This window comes from Bombyx mandarina, chromosome 01, assembly GCF_030267445.1.
Source record: "Bombyx mandarina strain Sakado chromosome 01, ASM3026744v2".
In the NCBI taxonomy this organism is placed as follows: domain Eukaryota; kingdom Metazoa; phylum Arthropoda; class Insecta; order Lepidoptera; family Bombycidae; genus Bombyx; species Bombyx mandarina.
The window spans coordinates 7,619,300-7,638,834 of NC_143208.1; the positions used below are offsets into that span (position 1 = coordinate 7,619,300).

Below are 19,535 nucleotides of genomic sequence, written 5' to 3' on the forward strand. Positions count from 1 at the left end.
TACAGCATTTTAAATTAAATTAAAATCTGACCTATATATAGGCTAGGTAGTGGGCATTGATGCTAGGACTTCTATGGCTTACAGTAATCGCTAAGGATTAGACAGGCCATCATTTGGGATTTGACGTTTATAAAAGCCACCATCGTAACATCAACTCTATTTGGTAATAGTAAATTAAATACGGATCTATATTTAATTATTTTCAAATGTAATAATTATATTATTGTTATTATGTTAAAAACTTTAGTTTGAGATACTTTTATTTTGATTCATATACCATTTACTATCACAGTGGCCGTAGAGTAAGATAATTTTTAGGAACATTACAAGCGTTCACCAAAACTCCTTCAAATCAACTCCCGTCAACTGCACGGTACCTTTTGAGATCGTTCGCATTAATGCATACTTGACTGATAATCTTCTTTTTCTTCTTTGTCTCAATCTTATCCCACTAGATGTCGGCACAGCAAATTTTTCTATTCCTTTCTATTCTATCAGCCGTCACGTCAACATTCACTCCTCTCTCTCTCTCATATCGTCATTCACACATTCTATCCACGTCTTCTTCGGTCGGCCTCTTACCCTCTACCTATTTTAATATTAACTGAGTAATACTGACTTAAGTTTACTAAATCAAAAAAGTAAAATTCAAATCAAAATTTTCACGCATACATATACTTACTATATTGTATTTTAATTCAAATTTTAATTTAAAATGAACCAGGTGGTAAAGCAAAAAATACTTAAATATAATTAAATATAATTTAGCACACAATTAAATTCGGATCAACTATAAACCTAAAAGGTTTTTGGCGGGCATTGAGTGGGGATGCTCTATCTTTTTTTCTTTCGAAGCGAGGTTTGTTCTAGAATTGTACGGCGCATGTAAACATAGACGTCTTTATTAAAATGAAATATAATATGAAATGCCCATGATTATTTATTTATTTCATATAGTGAAAACAAACTCTAGACTATATAGATGACGTCCTTTTTCGTGGGACTACGAAAAAATCAGTCGACTGCGTTGCATGCTGAAAAATACATGAGCTTCATAAATAGACTTGTGATAACGTGAGATCATTAAAATGAGAAGTACGAAAGAATGAATGAATCATAAGCATTATAAGTATCTGTTGGTAAGAACATAAAATAAGGGGAAGTTCCCTTCGACCTCATGCCATTCGTGCTACAATAAAAACTAAGCCACGGCGTATTTTCTCCGGCGGAGGCTTTTACAATCTCGAATAAAAGTCGAAACAAGTGCCTCGAGACTCAGGTTTATTCAACAAAGCCGGTTTACTACGCTTATTTAAAAACGTTTCTTTGACGTAGCTGTTTAGTTTCTATTCGACGTTTTAGCTGTCTCACGATCTCATTTTTACGATCTCATTACAGGCATATGGAACTCGCATCAGTGGTTCGATGTAAGCTCGGTTTTCTCTAACATGAAGCAAAACATAGGAAGCTTAACTCCGATTCTTTCTATTAACACAATCTAATTTACCCCACAAATATATTTTTCGAGGGAATTCATTAAATTCCAAATTGATATGGCCAAGGTAATGATTTTTTATTGCACTAAATAGGTGACATCGTGAGACACATCAAGTCTGCCCCTTCCAACACAATATAATGATCACGATCACTTAAGAGTGACACGATTGAGAAGAAGAAGAATAAAATGGGTGAATGTGTTCACGGCATGTCTTCTGTTGTTTACCGGAGTCTATGGACATCACAAGAAAAATGCCGCCACCTGTCTTGAGGGATGAGTTCATAATGTCAATTATATGGTACTGACCCACCCCTTTTTTTTTTTTTTTTTTTCGGGTAGAGGGCCGAACCTCCTACGAGGTCCCCGCGCAAAAGGGGCGCGCGGGGTATGTGAGACTCAACGATCTGCATGGTGTTGTGAGCAGACCGCGGGCCCAAGGATTTTAGAGCCCACCCACTAAACGACTCCTCTGCACTCTTACACCCGACGTCCGATCCCCTCCGAGGTCAGAACCCGGATGAGGTAGGGGGGCTACCGCGGTCAACACTACAACCAGACGGCGCGGCTCACCCCAAGGACGCCCAGCCGACGGAGCCTTCGAGGCGAATCGAAGGCTCTGAAACGTCGGCCGTCTCGCTACGGCAGCCCGTCGGGCCGCCCAGACGGAGCCGCTGGTGTCCCGGAATACCCCGCTGGACCAGAACCAGCCTGCCGGGTCGGGACGCGATACACCGTCGACCGGTCGCTCTAATCACTCCACGGCAGCGCGCTAGAGTGCTGGTAGCGCGCCGCGCGGCCTCACTCCCTCAGGTCGCCCCTTGACCTTCACCGGGGGGAGGCCGCTACCTACAGGGGCCGGGACGTACGGGCGTATTCCCGCCTCCGGCCCCCGGCTCGACGGCGACGGATCGGTGCGGAAAGGGAAGAGCTCTCCCTCTCTCGCTCCGCCGCCTCCTTCTGCGAGATGGTGGACTCACAGAAGTCGAGCATCGCCTTCCAGTACTGACCCACCCCTAGAATCGGAACTTTTTCTTCATACCTTAGTTGGGTAGACGATCTCACGGCCAACCGGTAAGTGGTTACTGGAATCCATAGACATTAACAACGTTACTTCCGCCGTCCACCCTGTGATCAGAGTTCTACATCTCAGCTTTATAGTACAACGGACACCTCACCTTTCAAACCGTAACGCATTGCTACTTCACTTGGTGCTACCTACTCGTGCGGGCTCACAAGACGCCCAAAAGCAAATAGACTCAGAATCTGGAGAACAAATGCTATATAATTAAACGCAACGAAGACACAACTCTTTGTGGAAATTAGTATTGCATGGAAGTGCTACTGGCGGCTAAAAGGAATTATGAAGAACAAACAAATCAAGATGCATGTCAAATCAAAACTGTACAACACCTGCTTGCTACCAGTTCTAACCTATGGCTGCCAGACCTGGGCTCTCACCAAAACGCAAAGCAAAAAATTTGAAACATACCAGACAGCTATGGAGAGAAGCATACTGAATTTAAGAAAATCAGACAAAGTACAAAAAAGTCATTAGAGGTTTCACTAAGATACAAAATGTTTCAACTTGAATTCTGAAACTAAAATGGCAATGGACAGGACATACAATAAGAGGCATCGAAAAATGGAACAAAAGCATAGTGGCGAGTAATTACGATCGATTAAATACCAATAATTGACCTAGCAAGTGGCAAGTGACCACAGAAAATGGGATCCATTTACTGATCTAGTAAGCTGATCAATTTAGTTCAATTGTTTTATCAAACTAGGACCCATTTTAATATTTAGATTATTAAACTTTTACACCTACACTATCCGTGTAGCGATAACATTTTGGAGATCAGCTCGGCAAACGAGTCCCTTGAGAGATAAAGGCTGAGAAAAGCTAAAAATGCGAGTTGGGAAATAGGAAGGTTGAAAGAGCGGGATATTATAGTATCATTGTCGACCTCGATTCCTAGAAGTGAATGTTTTTAAAAGATTACAGTGTCATCTAGTAATAGACATAAAAAACATTCAGAGAAAACAACATTTGGAGCTAAAGACCATCATAGGTGTTTATCTCATTCACTGTAGGATTTATCTGTAGTCCTGTTGCAACAATTGTAGTTCCAGAATCCAAAGTAATCTGTGATCGTCGTGGTGACATTCCTTACTAATTGGTGATATTGATACTGTCATTATCATCAACGAAACATTTATTCAAATTACCACTTTACCTAGCAACGAGTCAAATTGCTTCTTAAAACAATGGTTTGTTGGATCAGATCGTTACGAAGGGTCTAAGCGACACTATGTATCTCAGCATCGAGTGCAAATGTAGAAACCTTAAGGAGAAATTACTGTCCTAAATGGAACCAGAATTTCATTTTACTTTCGTAGATAGAAATCTCAACTTCTTACGATAAAACAGAACACTCCCATTACTGTGCTATAGAAATAGGTAAGATAATGCTACCTATACGCGCAGACTCACAACTCACCCAATATGAATAATTTTACGTAGATTTTATGTTTGATTACGATATTGTTACTTTTTGGTGAAGACACACCAGCTTCATGATTTTATGTAAAAGTGAACATTCATAGAAATGTACATAGGTATATTAATCGTAGTTACGAGAATGTTTGACCACCAAAGGTCGTATTGATGAGTGTCGTGCTACTACTACGGACTCTTCAATTATATTATCTTATCTATATGTCGGAGACGGTCATTAGTTTGGTAGCTAAACGAAACGCAGAACGATCCCCAAAAGATTTGCACAATTGCGGTGTCGTTGGAACTCGGCTAACTTTGTGCTTCAACAGAGCCTAGCCGATGGAGGCGCATAGACGCCATCACACTTACCAACCACATGTTCTTGAAGAGCGGTGCCTCCGTCCTAAGAACTGTCATTCGTTTTCGTTTGCTAACGTCAAGAGCAGATTTCTGAATTGTTCTAAGACAAAAAACGTGTTTCGTATACTCAATATTTCTCTTAGCTCGATCACCTAATGCGATGATGTCTGACGATAGTGTTAATAATTGTGGTCTTCTCCGACATCTAATATTATAAATGTTATATCCTAATGAAGTTGAATAAATATGCTGGGCCGTCTGAATTTTCGTACATTCTGATGTTTAATTCAAGTACAAGTCTCAAGATGAAGGAAAGCTAGAATCCACATTGAAAATCCAGAAATTCGAAGAGACTTCACCGTCGCTCGCCGCATGTGCAAATACGAAAAGTACCATTGCCACTTCGCTTTCGAGGCCACTTTATAAATCATGGATGTAACTTAAACTTTTCTTCTCAAATAAAACCCTGGGAGTGAAGTTTATCATCTTAACTTAAGTGAAGTTGACGTAACTTTTAAAAGTTAAAACTGTCCTGTTTCTAAAACGTTATACATACAATGATAATATAATCAAGTATAATCAAGCACAAGCAGACAGACGCTCGTTTACAGGAACTAGAGGTCCCGCAGTAGTCGAAATTCGACTATAATTAATTGCAATTGTAAGTTTGTACACTATTATGATTGTATTTTATACTTCTATAATCACAAATTTCGCCAAGACCACACTCTAAAAAATATTAACAAAGACAAACAATATTTAATCTATTCTCAATTTGACAACAGACGTCAAGTACCAAAGTTTGACAATAAATAGTATGCATGCGTGTGTGCGTCAAATACATGGTACGTAGTGTGTGTAATGTTTTCTTTATTGATTTAATGAATCTTTTGAGCATTATTTAAAAAAAAAATTGTATTGTGCACTTCTTCTTTATATTCTTTATAAGTGTGGAAAATTTCATACTCCTCCGTCCGCACAATTTTCGTAAAAAGGGATACAAAGTTTTTGCTTCACGTATTAATATATAGATACTTCGAATACCGTAATCTGTTTAACTACAAGAAACTACCATTTATACTATTAATAAGTAAAAAAATACAGCAATGTAATGAAGAATAAATATCATAACTATTGTATATTTATTAATAATATTCGTTTCTTATAATATTTCTGAAACAACAATTTTACACCTACATTATTTACTAAATAGTGAAACGTGCCTATTCAAGCGATAAAAAAATAATAGGAAAAGCGATTGTCAACCGTATAGCCTGTGGAATACGCAGATTTTTCGTCAATATGATAAAGGAATTTTATTTCCAGAGAAAATATCTAATATCTAAATGTCATCGTCCCATAAATCCTTGATACGACACTTCTGACAACAAAAGATTGATATATTCAGACCCAAAATCTTTATATAAACCTTGAAATGTAAACAAATTCAATTTACGAAATGTCCATCAAAAATAACAAAAGCGTGTTCATAAATAAATAATCTTTTAGCCAAATATATAAATTGGCAAATCTTGAAACGTGATAAGTTAATCTAATTACGAAAATCCGTTTAAGGCTGAACATAAAAATAATCACGATTTTTTTTAAATGTTACGTCATACAACTTATCTAAACCGAGACGTGTGTAGACTTTACAATGAAAAGAATATAAAAGATATATTTTTTTAATATTTTGTATCTCAGATTCCAATAACGATTTGTTACGAAGAGCCAACAATAAATCCATATTTTTCTCGAGCGAGACTACAGCTATAAATTTAGTACCGGAATACTATGGCATGCGGCTTGCAAAACAATAAATCGTCAACGCCGAACGCATGCTTTAGTCAAATATATAAAAGCAATCAACGAATGTGCATGGCATTCACATTAGAACACACTAGATGATGACCGCTTGATAATGCCATCTTGTTGTGTCTTTAAAGCGGTTAGTTGCCCTCAATTAAGAAAAATAGTATTATTATTCGCCAATAGATGTCGGGAAGAGTTGATTATTCAAAACACAAATAAAACAACATTTTCTGAAAATAAATCGTAGCTAGATCGATTTATCGCCCCCGAAATCCCCTGTATACTAAATTTTATGAAAATCGTTGGAGCCGTTTCCGAGATTCAGATTATATACATATATATTATTAATATACAAGAATTGCTCGTTTAAAGGTATAAGAAAGATTTAGTAGAGCGTGTATCTAATCTGTGCCGCATCAAGCTACTGCTACAGGTAGTACTGTATTAGTACGACTCTATTATCGATCCAGATATGTAGTAAAATAGTGTGGCTTAATCTAATCACATGATGCAAGCATGACTTACGCTTAAGAAACCATAAAAAATAATTTCGTTATAATAGTTCCAAAAAGTAAAATAAAATCCGAACCACATTTCTATTTCATTCATGGACATTCTGTGAACATCGACCTACGCACTAGAATAAAATGATAAAAACATAAAGACTCAAAGCTCAAATATTCAACAGGAAAAACAAAAATTGACGAATTTTTGAGCTTCACAAAACGCCTGGTATTGGAATTTTTTTCAAAAATAACGAACAATATTCACGAATATTCGATTGGAATTCACTGAAATAAAACAGTCATTTTTACAAATTAGTGTCAGAGCACAATAGAATAACTAAATACTACGCCACAGTCCCGTTTTTATTCCCGTTATCTTATACAATACTGTCATTTTTCACTAAAATGTTACAAGATAATGATAGTATACTAATAAATCTGTATTAATATAGATAGTACCTATGTTATAATTCTTACGTGTTCCGATAGCCACTTAATCATAGCAACGATAGATTTTTTTTTACTTTGGCAGACCCGCTTTGAGTGTAAGGAACGCCACTATTAAAATTAAATGATCACATAAAATTATGATGTCGAAACCACGTATATTATTACAAAAATCGTATTGTGCAATGTTGAAATCGGAATGTTTGATTACTTCGTGGAAAAAATAGGCGCTGTCTCGTCCGAGATCACAACACGGTCTTATCAAAACGAATTACGCCTAATAGAAATCGATATTGCGTCTTACAAATTCCCTTCATTGCAGGAGTCGTCTTCGATCAAAACACAGAAGAGATCCAGAACGCTTTCAAGTTCGCGATGGTTCAGCACTCGACGTCTAACCGGAGCCGGTTGGATTTTCAGCTCTACGTCGACGTCATTAACACAGCAGATGCCTTTAAGCTCTCCAGACTTAGTAAGTGTTTTTTTTTCTTCTAAGTAAAAACTAAACGCAGCACGATTTCGTCGGAACTTTTTTTTTTATTGCCCTTGTAGGCAGACGAGCATACGGCCCACCTGATGGTGAGTGGTTACCGTCGCCCATGGACTTCAGCAATGCCAGGGGCAGAGCCAAGCCGCTGCCTACCGCTTAGTACTCTCCACAAACCTCGTTTGAAGAAGGACATGTCAACTCGGCTAACTTCGTGCTATGACAGAGCCAAGCCGCTGCCTACCGCTTAGTACTCTCCACAAGCCTCGTTTGAAGAAGCACATGTCAACTCGGCTAACTTCGTGCTACGACAGAGCCTAGCCGATGGAGGCGCATAGACGCCATCACACTTACCAACCAGCCTTCTTGAAGAGCGGTGCCTCCGGTTCGTTTGCTAACGTCAAGAAAAGATTTCTAAATTGTTCATAGACCTATATAGTAGGGACGCGACATATTGTTCTATACGTATAGTAACCGGCAAACATCGTGAGCAAATGACCTTGGCTGCGCAGAACCGAATTTTAGATCACTTTGGTGGTGAGGGTGAGGCGCGACGGCAGGGGAAATCGTATCGAGCGCGTTATTGGTAGATCAGTCGAACCTTGCGTAAAGTACGCTTGCGTACAGTGAAAAATCTATCGTTATTAATCGTTAAGTTATATTTTATTATAATTGCTTGTTGACTTTGTTGCCATTGCTATTTGTTGAGTGTTTGTTGATTTTTTATAAAAAATACACTATGCCGCGACAAACTGGTGGAGTATTCAAAAGAAAGGGTAGAAAAATTGTGTACGACGTATATTGCTTCATTATAAAACAGGGGAAGAATGATATTATGGAAAAAGTAAAACAGACTTCGGAAGCAACAAAAACATCAGTGAGTACTGTTAGGTGCATTATTAACGAAGCTAAAGGCTCTGGCTTGCTCATCGTGCTTGGGACTCCGGGTAAGAAAAGATCAGGGAAGAAGAAAGTTACCGGAATGGATAGTTTCGTTCAATCTGTAATAAAAAGGCTTCGAAAATTTTAAAGAAGATATACATTTTAATGGCTCGGAATGAAGTTTACGACGAATTATGAAAGAGCTAGGCTTCAGATGGAAAAAAAAAACAGAAAATAATCGGAAGCTGGTAATTGAAAAAAGTAACATTCGATTACTACGAATCGAATATCTTCAAAAAATAATTAATTATAGACAAAAAAGAAGATCGAACCGACCGAGTCGTAAACTACACCGATGAGCCCTATGTCGACTTAACACGATGATGGCGACTCGGGTGATGAAAACAGTGATGATGATAATGGTCAAGATTATGATAACGAAAAAAAAATTACAAATACCAGCTTCGCTTCAACTGAACGAAGACCTGGCAACAGCTCTAGTTTTGACTTAATAGAAAGAATATCTATTTTACCCCAAGATTAAATTATTACAATTATTAACCTATATTTTTTGTTGATGTTCTAATAAATATATAAATAAATACATATGTTGATTTTAATAATTTAATTGCATTATGACGCAGAGTAAATAATATTTTTGCACGTGAGTGTACCATGCGCAAACTTACCCCCACTACGTCAACAAATGCTCAAGAAGTTTGCCGGCTATTATACAATTGCTTAAATAAATAGCACCCATTTTGAAGGCACCCATTAAATATCGTCTTCTATAATAAACCGTGATATTCAATCCTGAATATTGTTCATCATTATTAAACTTGTTAATGTGATTTCGAGCAAAGTGTTTAGTTCCTAAATACATACAAGTTACAAAAACATAGATACTTTTGTTTTTGTTGGGAAGGAAAATTGTTGTGTAAAATTGTAATAGAAAGACATTTTAGAAGTCATAGTGTATTTTTTACAATACATGTTTTACGTAATTTTTTTTATACGCTTTCTTAGCTTTATCGATATCCTTAAAAAGTAATTTTCAAATATTCTAAATTTCGGTTTCCTATTAGTGTGGGAGTTTTAAGACTTTAAGCTGGATATACCTATTTTTTATTACAACGCGCCTAGGGGGAACGCAAGGTATATGTGGGATTTGACAATCTGCAGATGTCGGGAGCACACCGCGAGCCCAAGGATAATTTTAGGTCCATACTGCACCAAACAACTTCACCTAGCGCTGTCACTCCCGACGTCCGATCTCCGCCCGGGGGTCAAAACCTGATCTGAATTGGGGGGCTCCTGCGGTCAGCACTATAAGTAGATTTACGGCGCCACCCCGAGGACGTCCGACCGACGGGTCGTCGAGGTTACATCAACGACTTAAGACACTGGTCTTCGCGGTACGGTGGCCCGTCAGGCCACCTGGGCGATGCCGCTAGTATTCCGAGATACCCCGCTGGTTCTGAACCAGCCTGTCGGGTTGGAACGCGATACACCGCCGACCGGATTATTCTTTCACAGTATGTTCGGCGACGACAGCGACAACGGCAACGCGGACCGCATCGCGGACCGTAGCCGCCGACGTGTCGTCCCATGCTCCTGGGAACACTCGCCTTATGTAGTTAGCTTGAAGCCTTAATTTGATTATTAAATGCTAGTATGAAGTCTTGCCATCTAGGCCATTTAAGCGTGGATGTCGACACTACACAATCTCCACACGTCTTATGTAGGCCGTCTGGTGTGAGCCAAGTGGTGGCCTCGAAAAAGAATAAAACCCCTCCCGTGTTTGCTGCAAGTGGCATCCAAGGCGCATGGCAAGGCATCCCGATAACTCTGCTATTCCTGGTTACGGCAGGGTTTTTGGGCAGGGCTTTTCTCGTAGAACACATGGTCTCTGGGGCCGAAAAGTTCTCGACTAGCGACCGCGTGCCGGAAAACAAGTAATTTCCATAATAAAAATCTGTCCAGCTTTCGAACTACGATAAAACCATAGATGTTTCTAAAATAAAATTCAAATAAAATCAGTTAGGATTTTAAGTTATTTCAGAACCCTAATAAATGTATATACAGAAAATATTCACGCAAATATTGTTATAAGGTTCGATCGAAATTGAATAAGACTTTTAGTATAACAATTTTATTTATAAAACATCGAATCGAGAATATCATATTTGCACCAATACTGTTAACAATATTGGATTGAATAGAACAATGGTCGGACGCCGGCGGCATACTTACATTATAATCAATACGGGTCCTCCGGGTTCCATGGCTTATTGGACACAAACTTCAATGTTTACTTATCACTGGTACGGGACGGGTCCTAAACTACAAATCGTCATCTCTTCCATCTGCAACTGTCACCGTAAAGACCCAGAACTTGATTGTCAACTGCGTAAATTACTTAAGCACTAATTAAAAAATATTACACGGCTCTGTGAAATTAATTACGTACCCGCTCCAACAAAAATTAAGTTTTTGTCTAAAGGACTTTGTCGGAGTTCTTCAGAAGTGCTCGTGAATTAAATGGCTTCTTGATAATAACGGGAATAATTAAAAATCCAATAGCATTTCATCAAACTATGTAATTGGAAATCTATAAACAAGTTGTTCTATTAGGGTTATATGAGATGGAATTGCAACTGAAATGAATAGATAGACAATAAACGAGATAGAAGTTTGAGAGTTTCAGCATCTTCACGGGGTCTCAGTCTAAGAAAATTAAGTTTGTACTTAGCGGTGTCCTCCTTGACACGACGTGCTCATTTGAATGCAACACGAACCATCCTTTTTATTTCGCCACGTCACGGTAGGTTGATCAAAACACTTTGAAGCGAAGCGCCGGGAATTTTGCTACAACGCTTCCACGCTTTTTTTATTCCTTCCGAAATAAAATTCGTCATGGCCAAAGTTTTTCAGCTTCCCGGTTGATACTCGCGACTTTCTAACCCTTTTAAAAATGTCGTAACAACATTGGGCTATTCCCTGCAACTTAGGGTACGGTCTGTTTTGTTTTCTTGCTGTGTTTCGTTGAAATTTAATTACGGATTAACGTGAAGGAAGAAAACACAAAGAAAATTAACTTTTCACCTTAACTCTTAAGCCTGTTTAAGTTTTTTTAGAGATTAATACAGCTTGAAATCTGTTGCTTTTGGTAACTGGGGATAAATACAAATTGTTAACTATTCATCAAATTGTGAATCAAATTCAACTTTGAAGTAAAGCATTTCACTACTGAGAATAGTCACTATAACACAGTGTTTAACATTAGACCACCTGTACAGTATTCTGGTTACAAAGGAAACAATAAACTCTTTATTGTGTTAGATTGATAGATTCAGCCAACTGCAGCCACAATTCCAATTGACCACAATAGTTATAGGACACTAGAGGTGCTTCTTATCTGCACGTAGCGTATTACTTTACTTAAATTTCAAACCCTACGTTAATAAGTTTTTATATAATTTTTTTTAATACGAATTATCATTTTAAGCTTTCGCGACGTCCTGGCTCCCTAAAAAGACAAGTATAGTGAGGGGTTGATCTCAGGGTATTATTTAATACCGCGCTGCGACGTCCGCAGCGCGCGATCGCGGTCAGGGCGATCCGAGGATACCGCACCGTCTCCTTCGAGGCGGCGTGCTTGCTCGCCGGGGCGCCACCCTGGGACCTGGAGGCGGAGGCGCTCGCTGCTGATTACCGGTGGCGTAGCGACCTCCGCTCTAGGGGGGAAGGGCGCCCCGGCGAAGGAGTAGTTCGAGCGCGGAGGCTCCAATCTCGGCGGTCCGTGCTGGAGGCGTGGTCTCGCCGCCTGGCGGACCCGTCGGCCGGCATCCGTACCGTCGAGGCGGTCCGCCCGGTTCTCGCGGACTGGGTGGGCCGCGACCGCGGATGCCTCACCTTCCGGCTAACGCAGATGCTTACCGGCCATGGTTGTTTCGGCCGGTATTTGCACAAGATAGCCGGAAGGGAACCGACGGCGCAGTGCCACCACTGCGCGGACCGCGACGAGGAAGATACAGCGGAACACACGCTGGCGCGTTGCTCTGGATTCGACGAGCAACGCGCCGCCCTCGTCGCGGTCATTGGAGAGGACCTCTCGCTGCCGCGCGTCGTGGCTACGATGCTCAGCAGCGACGCGTCCTGGAAGGCGATGCTCGACTTCTGCGAGTCCACCATCTCGCAGAAGGAGGCGGCGGAGCGAGAGAGGGAGAGCTCTTCCCTTTCCGCACCGATCCGTCGCCGTCGAGCCGGGGGCCGGAGGCGGGAATACGCCCGTACGTCCCGGCCCCTGTAGGTGGCGGCCTCCCCCCGGTGAAGGTCAAGGGGCGACCTGAGGGGGTGAGGCCGCGCGGCGCGCTACCAGCACTCTAGCGCGCTGCCGTGGAGTGAATAGAGCGACCGGTCGACGGTGTATCGCGTCCCGACCCGGCAGGCTGGTTCTGGTCCAGCGGGGTATTCCGGGACACCAGCGGCACCGTCTGGGCGGCCCGACGGGCTGCCGTACCGAGACGGCCGACGTTTCAGAGCCTTCGATTCGCCTCGAAGGCTCCGTCGGCTGGGCGTCCTTGGGGTGAGCCGCGCCGTCTGGTTGTAGTGTTGACCGCGGTAGCCCCCCTACCTCATCCGGGTTCTGACCTCGGAGGGGATCGGACGTCGGGTGTAAGAGTGCAGAGGAGTCGTTTAGTGGGTGGGCTCTAAAATCCTTGGGCCCGCGGTCTGCTCACAACACCATGCAGATCGTTGAGTCTCACATACCCCGCGCGCCCCTTTTGCGCGGGGACCTCGTAGGAGGTTCGGCCCTCTACCCGAAAAAAAAAAAAAAAAAAAGGGTATTATTTAATAAAACTATGGGTTAGTGACTAATATCAAATGTCTAACTCTAGTCTTGTTATACAAACAATTTGCGATTTAAATTAATAATTACAATATGACGCGGGCACACGCAACTCACACATAAAACGGAAGCCACCAGAAACAATCTTAATTATCTGTCAAAAGACGGACATAGATAAATAAAAACTATGTATAGCGAGCGGGCATACGGCCGCGAGAGCACTGAAGTAGGAAACCTATGGAAATGAAACGTCAACAAAAATTCGTGCCACTGTGACGTCATCTGACCACAAAACATGGCGGTTTTAGTGCTGTACAATAGATTTCAATGTTATCAGGTTTATCGATAAACGTTCTTGGCTCATTTTATTTTAAATATTCTTGTGTAATATTTATTTGTAGAATTTATACTTTAATGGGAAGTAAGTAGGTATATTGTTATGTGCAAATTTGATATGATTTAGATGTGTGAAATCTAAGACAAGTTCGTCCTTCGAATTTGCCAAGTAAACGATATGATGATTTTTAAAAGTTGCTACACTGATTTTATAAAGTTGTCGTTTGTCGCAAAACATAAACATATGGCGTAGTACAGTGCCATCTGCCCATTTCTAGCATGCTAAATGTTATCGTATTTTGATTACGTGTTTTTCTTAGACTATTACAATCTGTTTTAATTATTTTATTGACTCTAAAGTCCGTAACACACTACCGCAGCGCACCTCAAGGAAGGTGCGCCGCACCATTTGAATCACTTTCACTTGAGAGTGATTCTAATTTTAAACTTATCAAGGGACCGCGTGAAAAAAAAAACACCTACAGAACATTTATTCATTAATTACAAACGTTATTCCTTGTGACTTCCTCTCTAAAATCACTTAATTATTAAATATTTAATGAATTTACAATAGTGTTTTATTCACTGCGGAATAAAACTATTTTATTTAAATAGTTCCGAAGAGATTTTGTCGGTAGCCTTTTTCCCGAAATATCTAAATATGCTTTGATGACATATTTTAAAGAGGTATTTATGATTAGTGTCATGATCAATAGATTCCGACCGAAAAATGGTGTCCGATTTTTTCGGATGAGGGCTCCATAATGAATTTAAATATATATATAGATAATAGCTTTGGGGCATCGACTTTCTTGAGATCCTATAAAATACGTTTTAATTATTATTTTTGTATGTTTTAAGCATGATAAAATATGAAATTTTATATAAGCAATCATATTAAATCGATATCAAAGTCAATAAATAATGTACAACCCAAAACAGACGGCCGAACTGACGTGACAATGACATTTGGTGCGCTCAACATGGCGGATTTTCGGCCTCATTAGACATTTACGTATATTCATGTTTCATTTTATGTACGCACTGAAATACTGTTATATTGTTTTCCTGCGAGTTAAAGTGCTGAGTAAGAACGAGATAGATATATATTTATGTGTGTGCCTTCAAAATGGGTGCTATTTATATAAGAAATTGTACGTATATAACAATATGTCGTGTCTCTACTATATAGGTCTATGCGCGAGAGTGACGTACAGGTCGGTTTACTATACAAGTCATTTAGACAGACATTAACACAAAACATCTTCTGACTCTGTAATGAGCACGAGCTTGCATTCGCAAAACCTTTTTTTGAACCATAAATTAAATTTTTGAAACAGATTTATTTGGATTAGATGAACTTACTGTTTAATTGCAAGTTGTAACTGGAGTCAATACAGATCACAGAGTGAATGCTACCACCGACCGTTAGATTCGTGGTCGACATTCCAATTTACCACGAGTTTGGTATCAGTTGAGAGCTACCTCTCACCTTCAGACATGACGATAAAGTTCTTTCTACTTCAAACTGGAACACAGTACTACTTTGCGCCATAAATAGACCGGGTATTTACCCGGTCAAGGCCCCAATATTAAGCCATATATTCGTATCATTACTAATACTAAACACCAATCAACCACTCCACATCCCACACTATCTTCGTCGTAACTTGGTATCTAATTCGAAAACAGCTAATCGTTCGCTAATTTTGTTAAGAACAGGATTTTTGTTAATTCGTATTCCGATGTCTCTATGTTTCCGTAATCGATTAAAACCAGATGTACTAGAAATTGTCCTGCCCGCTTATCATTTATAAGTATGAAATTCTAATTACATAATTATACGTCTCGATTGTTGAACAAATCAAAAAAAAACGTGTGGTACTCGGAAACTGCCGCGGTAAAGCTATTGCATAGCATTTTTTATCAACTTATGCAATTATAATTAGACAATTTAATATTAAAACCATAATATAACAACCACGCTATATTAAACATTAATAAAAGCCAAAACCTTAACTGTCCCCTTCACAATCATAAGCTAGACCGCGCGAGAGAGAGATGGGCAAACTTTTCATGATGCGCATGCAGTGTGACGTCACTCAAGGCCCGCGATAAAAGCTATGCAATAGCTTAAAAATGTTTGTATCTGTCGAATCGTAATTAGTCTAAAATGTTTTAACAATTAATATAAATCTTTTTTTGTTAATTTGTTCGTTTATTTTACAATAAAACGTGTTTTTCGTACGAATCGATATCTTGATTTGTAAAGCAACTCTATTTTCATAATACCGTTACGTTTCAAAATCCCGAACCTCTCGAGATCGAAATTTCTTAAGAGAAAACCTAACAAGCTAAAGATCCCCTTTGATCCAATGAATTTCGGTACAGCCAACGAGTTCATTGGAAGCGACCCCTTAAACCTATTTCGGGGACGAACAGCTCATGTCACTGTCCATTGATGCTATCACACTGAACAGTTTCAATGGCCTTGTGCCTGAACGGTTATTAAAATGGGTTGCAGTAACGAGAATCGACCCGATACGAAATGACTTTCGGCAGTTGATTTTAAATTAATACGTGTTTCAACACTTACGTTCAGAGCCATGCGTATTCTTGACCAACCAAATATTATACGAAGTATGCACAAGTATGTAGCACCATTTTGTTATTTTCTGCCGTGAAGCACTTATGCCTTTTAATTTGAAGGCTGGACTAGTCGCTATGTGATTGAAGCTTCAACTTCGTAATGTCATAACGTATTCATTTAACCCCAGGTGGGCCCTGAGCTCGTTTAACAATGCTGTCTGTCTAAAAAAAGTGTCATAACTATCTATTGTTTACTTATGGTTTTTTTTTAAACATTATCGTTACTTCGTTAGGTTTAAAACTAGACTTTTTTGAACAGTATTCAAGGGTCGATGAAAATAACTTTAGTCCGTTATTACTTAAATTGTAAAACAACGGACACGCCGAAAAAAATTACATTGAATAAAATAAAACATAAAATGTTTTCGAAAAAAGGAGTTTTATTTATGTCTAGTGCCAGTACAACGGGATTGCAAAGTCCGTAAAAAATATAACAATATCATTCAAATTTTGATCATATTCTTTTAGATTTCTTCATTAATACACATTGCAACATAAACTGTTAACGATATTTTTGGTTGAATAATGTTCTCATTTAAATTACATTTCTAATGATAATATTCATAAATCATTAACAGTTTCATAAATCGGAGATAAGCCCTTAGGCGCACTAGATAATTAATATACCAAAAGTATAATATGTTGAAAATAGAACACCAACTTTCCGAAATGACTGTTTATTTAATACTAGCGACCCGCCCTCGCTTCGCTTCGGAAACATTAAAACACACATGAAACCAAAAAAAATAAAATAAAAAAGTAGCCTATGTTCATCAGGGACAATGTCGGCTTCTAATGAAAAAAGAATTTTTCAAATCGGTCCAGTAGTTTCGGAGCCTATTCGAAACAAACAAACAAACAAATCTTTCCTCTTTATAATATTAGTATAGAAAAATACTACAATTTATTTATAACTTGAAGATAAACGTTGAAAATTAATCAACAGGGATTCGTTTGTATTTATAAATAAAATTTTAAAATGTAGTGTTTTTAATTAGTCGTGGCTAAGATACGAGAATCAATGATATTTATTTACTGACTTTGAAAACACATATGACCGACCTCATTGTGGATATCAACAAGCCAGTCAACCTGCGTGGTCCACTGCTACCTTACATTATGTTACAACTGCCAATAAGGAATGAAAAACTTGTAAGTTACATCCTTTTTTCGTTACACAGTTATTCAAGAATGTTAAACGAATTCTCCTTTCTTGGGGGATTTCAGTACTCTCTAAGGCGGAATTTATTCACGTGGCCTCATTTTAAATTGCGAGTCGAAGATAAAAAGAGAAGGGCTGGGGCGCCCTAGCGTCTCACTGCAAAGGGCCATAGGTATTATAATCGGGAGTCGTCAGCGGAGAAGATGCCCGGAATGCCACATAGCAGCATCTCTGTCCGACGGGGAACAATAAATGCTCCAGTATCTCGCAGTGCGGGCTCTAATCAAAACACGTCTGAGACTAATGACGACGACGCAATTTTTATAGTACTTCCCGTTCTACTGAGACTTAGCTTTGTGTGCAGACGTCCATTGAATTTCGACCCTTAAGACACCATGAAAATTTGTAACGTCCAAGCGATGTACCTGTAGAGCGATTTTACGTATTTCACTTTTTCCCCTTTTGACGTTATTAAAAAACCAGGGCAATCTTACCACAGATGATCGCTATTACCGACCCTCGTGCCGTTCTTTTGATTTTTTTCATTATTAAGATATTGCTCCTGTGGCCCGCAAATTCTTACGCGGATTATAAAAGAGCTTACACAGATTGTATGCTATTCTGCCCCTATCTTTTGGGAAACTTGCTGGCGATATTCATTTTATCAAACTGTTTTTCCGAAGAAATGCCACGAAAACCAAATGAAGATCAAATGGATTTTAGAAGGATTAGGTGGAAATCAATAGATATTTTACGTAAAGTTCTGCCTTAAATAATTTTTATTGTTAAATTCTATTTTTATCATAGCGTCTTTTAAGCCCGTACCGGTAGTTTTAACTACCCCGTTTTTTACGGCAATGTGTTAATGATTTATTTTTTAAACAAAAATTACATACTTAATGTTTTTGCTCAAAATTAAATATTGATTTACCCACTAAGTAAATTCGTGTTGATTTGTTTCAAAGTTTTGTTACAAGCCTGCTTTGGTTGAATATGTCCGTAACTTGTCGAAACCTAAGTCGAGGATCTAGTCTTCGGATATCACTGTATACACTTATTGTCCTATACAAAATTCTCACCATTTAATACTTGGAGGCACGAAATTAAAAAAAAAAACTGGCTACCTAAAACCTACCTAACTCCACTGTTTACGTGTCTTCTAATTTATCTAACTACCGCAGGCAAAGGCGTCTTTTCTATAGATATAAAATCAGCATAATATTTTGTAATTTTGGGAACGGCGAGCTGGCGAGAAGCCAGATTCAATTTAATCTTCGTACTGCGTGTACGTTGTGGTCACTCTTAGCTACCCTCGTTTCGTGTTCATGACTCCAGAACCATTCTACTCATGGAATTAAATCCTTATCGTTTGCATTCGGTTGAACATCCCCTAAAATCATATCTTGATGAATTATTAATTCTTGAACGCATTGTACACTCGCCTCTCTTGTGATCACTTAAATAACTGCTGTTATCATGTCCTTAGAGAGGAAAAATCTTTATAAAAGTATTTAACTATGTAGTAAAAAATAAAATCTTGAAAATACTTTGACTTTTAAACAACTAATATATTCTGTACAGAATCGACATATAAAATTTCCAAGACTAGGGTTCTCTGTTAAATATTCATCTTTATGTAAAAGTAATTTTGAACGGTATAATGATCGGGACCTTTATGGAAGTTTTTTGTTATCTTTGACCTGCTATAAATACAAGTGTCGGACTTTTGGCGGGAACGCGAGGAGTGAAGTTGTGTGATTTGTTTTATTTTGTCTATTTAGTGTTTCTTCAGATTTAAATGTGTAATAACGGTGGTTTATTAGCTGTTTAATATCTGTGAAAGTGCACAAATGTGAAAAAATGAAACAAAGCTGCTGGACGTAACTTCGCCGGATCCTCCAAAAAGTCCACTGAAAAAATCTCGGTAAATGATCACCATTTTACTGAGATACATATATTTCGTCCCATATCATCTCATCTTATTTCATTTTATTTCATCCCAGTTGATTAAAGTCTCAAATTAATCATTTTTCATTTCGTCATT

At 38.9% G+C, this 19,535-nt stretch overlaps 1 protein-coding gene across 1 annotated transcript in view; it reads left to right on the forward strand.

Annotated features, from left to right (window-relative positions):
• LOC114244525 (glutamate receptor 1) overlaps positions 1–19,535 on the forward strand; it is a 161,174-nt gene that overhangs the window by 84,060 nt on the left and 57,579 nt on the right. The window contains exon 2 of the mRNA XM_089728562.1: positions 7,446–7,595. Coding sequence (XP_089584688.1) covers positions 7,446–7,595 — 150 coding nt within the window. The remainder of the gene's footprint in view (positions 1–7,445; positions 7,596–19,535) is intronic.